This window comes from Stegastes partitus, unplaced genomic scaffold (genome assembly GCF_000690725.1).
Source record: "Stegastes partitus isolate 25-593 unplaced genomic scaffold, Stegastes_partitus-1.0.2 Scaffold1213, whole genome shotgun sequence".
NCBI classification, from domain to species: Eukaryota; Metazoa; Chordata; class Actinopteri; family Pomacentridae; genus Stegastes; species Stegastes partitus.
In genome coordinates, this window is record NW_007578944.1 from 222,558 (window position 1) to 229,894 (window position 7,337).

Sequence of the window (7,337 nt, forward strand, 5' to 3'; positions counted from 1 at the left end):
ACCTGGAGCCAGTGCTCAGGTGGTGGAAACACAAAGAACTGGTGCTAAGTCAGGCTCTGGCTTCGAACTAGTACAGAAACCAGCTTGGTCGAAAAGGGGTATGTGTGCCCACGGGGGTCTTCTCTGAGTGCTCTTCCAGGCTCCAGCCCCCTGTGGCTTGCTATGGATAAAGCAGGTATAGACACTGGATGCACTGGATCGCATCTGGACGCAGAACACGTGAACTGGCCTTAAGAGCTGCTGTTGATGTCTGCCTGCAGGGCAATCAATCAATCAATCAATCAATCAATCAATCAATCAATCAATCAATCAATCCTTCAAATACACATATATTATTTACTAATCATAAATATCTACACACAGAGCCCTGAGTACACTGAAGTCCTTCAGACAATGTGAATTTTCACATTTTCTATTCCACAGCAAAGCCATGGTCTCTACAAAAAGCTTGGCTCAGCCACAGACTCCTGTGCAAGTAGTGTCTCCTTTCAACGTCCTGTGCATGACCTTGTGGACACAGCATGTCAGGTAAGAGAAGATCGCCGGTGTGGAGCAGGACTCATGTCCTCACAGAGCTGGGAATCAGTGGAACACCTGAAGAATTAGTCTCTGTGTGAGAGGGCGAGTAGGCTGTCGGAGAACTAGAAGTGTGACCTGTAAGAACACAGAATAACAATCATCAGGATCTTCCTGCAAAGGAGACTGATCATTAATTCTGCTTTGGAGCGCATTTACAAAATGTTGCATAAATATATGCTTGCTAATATGATGCTCCTCACATTATATTATAAAGCTGATAATGTGGACACTATCTATTGAACCAGAACAAATCATATGCCAATGCTTCAATTAATTATCTGTTGTTGGAAAACACCATTTCTGACCACCAGTGATGAGTAGCAGGAATGTTTTTTCCTATGGATCCTTTTATTTTTTCTTCCCACGATCACACACAATGCATTTGCACACAGATGATAAATTCATTGCATATTCCTGACAATTCCACCTCCACATCACATCAGCACAGACAGGAAACCCTGCAAGCAAGTGCATAAGGATGCAAACAATGCAGGTTTGAAAGGCTGACTCCATGAATCCACGCCTGGACATCACAGTAAATACCAGCTACCTCCTCTGAATGCTGCTTTTACTGCTACTTCCTGTTGTTCAAGCGACTAAAGCTACATTATTGTTGAAGCTGTGGGCTGGAATATTAAAAAATGTTTCTGTGAGTTGTTTTTTTTTTGCAAACTATAGCAATAAAACCTTTGTAGAATCTGTAATTGTGAACAACATTTAAACATTTCAAAAGTGTATCAGTGTAACTTTTGTGCAGGTGTTTCCTTTTCATATATGACCCAAAATCATCTCTGTGTGTTTACCTCCATTCAGTGGATGATTATTAAAGTGTGCAATTTGCAATATGTAATAATGTGTCTCCAGGTCTGTTTTAGTGTCCGAGTCAAAAGCCACATTCTGATTTTTATTCCCACTTTGCCAAGCCTTGATGAAAGTGTCGTTACGGTGTATTTATGACTACAGCTATCTGGGTCTCCAGAGCCATTTAAATGTCAACGGCTCTAAGTAAACGAACACACACAACAACACACACATGTCACGATTAACCCTATCTATGGCGTCTCTGAGTTTGAAAGCTGTCGCTGATGTGAGTCTAACCACAATCCTAAATCCTTAACTCAGTCTGCGTTAATATGACTTTTAAAATGTGTAAATCTAATAAAATGAATAAACAGAACTAAAATCACCTTAAAGAAAGTACAATCAAGAGGTTCAACGTCATGTCTCCTTGAGTGGCTGCTTTATTGCCGCCGCACTGAAACCACTTTGTACAGCTTGGAGAGCTTGGACAATCTAACTTTCAGCATTTATCCAGAAAGTTCAGGCAAGAACACAAACATGCACCAGGCCTATTATAGTTTTCTCATATTCTTATCTTTCCATCTACTGTACCAGCTGTAATGTAGCAGGTTTACAACAGCTGCAGCATGAATTATGGCGTCTAGTCTAAACAGAAGCCTGTACGCCCTGCAGCACTCACCCCACCGATAAAAACTATTTACATTGTCACTGGTGCGGCCCTATGACTAGGTCCAAGGTAAATTTTAACTGTAGCTCTATGGTCACTTGCCGGGAAGTAAGTCCAAATATGAATATCTGTCAACTGACCCACAGTGCCTTGTGTTGTTTGGTTTGTTTCCTGATATGATATGGCAGACCCAGTAAAAGTAGGCAAATCACACAACAGCTGACATTGGTGGAAGGAAAGAAACCTCCAAACAAAAAAAAATGTACCTGCTTCATACTGTAGTAGTGCATTTATGTGTCTCTACATTGTAAGACTTTTTAAAATCACTATTTTGTGAATCCCTGACAGGTACATTAAAAACTGCTGTGTCATTCAATAGGTGGCGGTAATCACACAATGCTGTAAAATGACACCTGCACAGAGCCAGTGTTGCCATGAAAGACACAGAGGTCACGTCCTCTGGATTATTGTTTTAATGACTCAGGTAGGGGGAATTCACAGACTGCAATTACACATGAAGGACACTTCATAGGATGATTCCAGTGTTTTTAGAATCAATCATATTTGAAATGTGACTACCTTTATGGCAGCTAAATACACATGTAAAGGATTCATCAGAATGTTATGGTAGGAGGGGGGAGAAGGCTTTAAACCAGCATTTAGACCAGTGCAGCCAAACAAAGGCGGACAGTGGTCACCAGTGAAAACCAGTATCAGTATGTTTGAATGTGCTTTTCTTGCTTTCCTCAGTTTTTAAAAAACATTTTGCTTGAAATGTGGTCATTTATATTTAAACTTGTTTAAAAAAGTGATTTAAAACTAACCTTTAGCTTGCTAGCTAATTTAACCAAACCTAATCATGGGTTCCACAAGCACATTTGCTAATTAAAATTTTACTTCTGCCCAATTCAACAGTCTTTCTCTAACTATTAGATGATTTGTGAGGAGATCAGGGCGGAGATGCCATCATCCTTGTTAGCAAAATAACAAAATATATTCAAAATATAGCCCCCTTGTGAACCTCTGATCTCCCATGTACACAGGTGTGTGTTTGTGTGTGTTGGCTGGTGCTGCGGGAGCAGGGCTATGTATCGTGTTAACAAAAAACAAATTACCTACGCTCTTCAACCACAATGTAATATCTATCTATCTATCTATCTATCTATCTATCTATCTATCTATCTATCTATCTATCTATCTATCTATCTATCTAGGAACTAAATATGCAATTCAAATAAATATCAAGGAGTCTTAAAACTTAAACTAGACTTAGCTAAAACAGAACATTTTCATCCACGCAAGTGTTTCAGCTCACTTTCAGAAATAATCTGGGCACAAAGCAGGAGGTTGGCTGCTTTAGTTGTAGAAATACTCGGAAGGAAGAACAGCGATGGAGAACAGTAAGAACCATGATTTCCTAAACTACACAACAGCCAGCTAGCACAGACAACATGGTCAGCAGCACCTGTAATTTGTTGTGTTTTCTTCTAAAACAACATTCACATGACAGGAATGTGATAAATCAGGAAACGACGTTTCGTAACTATCACAACCGATCAGAACATAATTTCCAAGTCTCTGTCCTAGAGGTCTCTGGAATATTGTGTATGCGAGAAGTAAAGGTAGCAAAAGGCATGTGTATTAAAATGAAAACAAAAATCCTGCCTGTGGCACCAAAATCAGAGACTCTTTGTTTAGTCATAAATAAAGGCTCATGTTTGAAGTCCATCACCGTCAACCAGAAGACCCTGTTAGAACGGCCATGTGTGATCCAAAATAATGTCTTGCTGTGGCCAACAAGTCACTGACCAAACTGCTGACAATCAAAATAAGTTAATGACACACAGTTTTAGCTATAATTGGACATTACATCACCATTAAAGCAAGTGTCTAAAACATATTAAAGTTGATTAAGGCACATTTCTTACCTCCATTGTTCCTCCACATCTCCCTGGCACACTGATCAGAGGAGGTCAGGTCTGATATTTGGATGTTGGGATTTGATTTGTAGTCATCTTGAGGAAACAGAGAAACGGTTTTTACTTGATGGCAGTGAGACATTTTGGAGTTGCTGTTGCTATTTCTGGGTTGAAGGAGCGAGAACCGCCACTACTCACTGTTATTGCTGAATGAGAAGGAGTCGCTGTCCCTCATCGTCTCGTTGCCGCTGTCCGACAGCGTCCTCTCCCTCCTGGAGGTGGGGGGCCTCCTCTTTGTGCTTTTCCGGGTGCTGATGCGTATGATGCCTCGCACCAGCCTGCACTCAGCTTCCTGCTCACCCATTTTGTGCTCCTCTGCCAGCGAGTTGATGAGCTGGTTGATGGCCTTGCTCTTCTTCAGAAACACGGAGTCTGAGGTGCACCTGGCCAACTCTTCGATTTGATATTCAGAGTAGAGCTCCAGCAGCTTCTTAGTAATCAGGGAGTCTACATTCTCATCGCCATCCTCCCAGTCATCAAACCTCATAGACTCATGCAGGGACGGATGACTGGGCTGCGTTTGACCAGCAGACAGAAGCGGGTATGAATTAGTTTCAGCCTCTACATACTGTCTTGCGCGGTCCACTTTCACTCCACCGATGTGGACATCCCCCAGCCAGTCTGCGCCGTCTTCTTCTTTGTTTTGTCCCGCGTTCACGGCTCGGAGGCTCACCTTCTCCGGTTCGTCTGTGGAGCTCTCGTTTGGCGCCAAGCACGGAGCAAGGATGGTGCACTGGCAAACCCTGTACAGGCCGCAGGTGAGCACGTTGCATATAAAAGTCCTACAGCTCCTCGGAGAAGCGCAGGGGTTGCAGGTTTGTGTCGCAGAGGAAGGCTCAGCTGAGCCAGGAATGAAGCCGATGGTCTCAGACTCCTTTCCATTAGCATCTTTCAGGTGAGCTTTGTGGACCACCTTTGGCTCTGGGGTGGGTAGCCCGTCTTCCACTGGGTCCACACAGCGCTCCTCATATGACGACCTTTGGCTGCTGCTCCGGCTGGGTCCGGGCCTGTGGCTGCCGGGCCCCCAGCTGCGTCTGGTGCTGCCGGCAGACATGACTTCCTGGCTCCAAGAATTCAAGGACAAGCATTGCAGAAAATGAGGTCAACGGGGGTTTCACTACATCATAAGACAGTGTTGAAATGGCATCGGGACATTCTTGTAACCAATCCAATATCTCAGGCAAAACCTAAAGTCACTTGTAGCCACCTGAGGGCATCTCTCTCCAAAACAAATGTGAAACTACTATCCCCAGGTGCCGGGTGAGCTAGTCAAACAGGTTTTATGTCGAATGCGAGAGCACATAGTCTAAGGCAAATAGCTATTCCTATAATCAGAAGTACTGATGTCATGTTATGGAGTTTCCCTAAAACTAGTTGTGAGATGCAGAGTTAAAAAAAAATAATTATAAATTCCCCAACAAGTGCACAGGGATCTGCTCATCTCCAGTGTTTACACGACAAACTTATGGAGATAATTAACAACTACTACATGAATTTGATTACAATTCTGAATCCTTCACCTACTAAACCGAAGTCCATTATTAAAACTGATGGTTTTAGCAGCATGTTAAAAGTGAGTTTGGCATTTGACAGTCAACAAGCAGAGTCAAAACGACATTTTTTTTTAAATTAAAGTAGGAAAGCAGTATTTTTTTGGTTGAATGAATAGATGCGGTAACGAGAAAAACTGACTAAATCTTTCGCTATCTTCAGTTATTTTTATCCGTGAGTGTGCGATATTGCAAAAGAGCGTTGAATTGACAGATTCTCAAATGGAGTCTGGCGTTCCGTGTTGACGATGAGTCAGACCAGTGTTTACAGTAGTGACTTAGCCTTAAACACGAGAAACCCAGCTATCATTTTGCTGTTTTATCTTCATTTACCCAGTAATTTAACAATACGTAAACGTTTGGAACACACTAGCTGGCAATTCTGTTCGTCTGTAAAGATTATTTTCACTTTCATGGCGACTTGTCAGAGCTGCTCTTTCCTCCATTAGAGGACTTTCTCACCTCACATTACTTACAGTGTTCACGGCGCTTCCACCAGCAGCTCCACTTCCGAGTTCCTGTCGGCTGTTCCACCAAATCTAAACATTAAAGTTTCTAATCCATTTTTGAAAGTTTGTTTATTTATTTTTTTTGTGAGGGCGCCGCTCCAAAATGTCAGTTTCAGTAAAGTTTTCGACCGAATCCGTGTACCTGCGCGTCAAGTTGGAGGAAGGCACCAGGTAGCTGCAACCAAGAGGTTGGACTTCCGGTTAGGAATGACTTCAAAAAATAAAGCGCCAGTGTATTTTTCGAATTTTACATATTACGATAACGTTGTTTAAATTACTCAGCAACTAAATGAGAAGGCCTACAATAAATACAACGTATTCATAACCCTGTAATTATCACCACCACCCTGTCGAAATTAAAAGTTAACATGTTTGCGCTTTTATTTTGATGCATTAAAACTGTCAAGTTACCCACAATGATCACCGAATTACCGGATGTTGTACCGTTTATATCGTTTGACAATGTTTATTTATTAGAAAATATAGCCACATGGGTGCAGATCTTATTACCAATCATTTTCTGAGTTCTGTTGTCACGATGTTTTAATATTTTAACAGAATATCCAGCAAACAGTAGCCTTTAGAGAACAATCCCTTAAGCTTATCATTATCGACATTCACAAAACGTTCCGAAAACGTTTGCTAAAGCATCTACAACGACAAACTTTAACGAACGTTATCGAAAGAGGCCTAGCGAAAGCCATCGAAACTCCAGCTAACATTGGCGGAACGTTCCCCAAACGTCCAACTGCTTGGCGGCCACTTATTTCGAAAGACACGCAACCGGAAGTAGACGTTTCCTTTGTGTCGCGCTTGACAACATCGCGATTTGCCCGGACGAGTCGTTTTGTAGCAACGCAGCTAACCAGTAGGTGGTCACGAATGTGTCAGGACTCTTTGTAGAAGAGCGATATGCGTTGAAAATAACAAAAGTTTTTCGTCTTCGTTTAATTTATGCACACACAGTCGCTGGGGCTTGGCTCAAAGCTGGAATATAATGTCCAAGTCGAGCGAGCTAACAAGCTAGCAGTGGTAACGCTACTTTACTGATGTTAAATACTCCGCAGCTGGATGAGCTGGCTAGTGTGAGTGGCACAGCGACGAAGCTAACGATGTCCAGAGGGCTTGAATTTGTGCCCAGTCCGTCTGAAGACACGCTGAAAGAAGAATAAATGAAGAGGCATGGAAAGTAACGGGGATGTAATTGCCAGCACGGGGTCTCACGGTTATTTACAGCTGGATACCCACGGTG

The 7,337-nt window shown here is 42.4% G+C and overlaps 1 protein-coding gene across 1 annotated transcript; it reads right to left on the bottom strand.

Annotated features, from left to right (window-relative positions):
• LOC103368851 (uncharacterized protein C1orf172 homolog) lies at positions 1-5,380 on the bottom strand. The gene is made up of 3 exons (XM_008297361.1): positions 4,165-5,380; positions 3,976-4,062; positions 1-654 (listed from the first exon to the last, which is right to left on the bottom strand). Exons 1-3 carry the CDS (start codon positions 5,078-5,080, stop codon positions 560-562), a joined length of 1,098 nt encoding a protein of 365 aa, XP_008295583.1. The 5' UTR covers positions 5,081-5,380; the 3' UTR covers positions 1-559.
• Between the last annotated feature and the right edge of the window lie 1,957 nt (positions 5,381-7,337).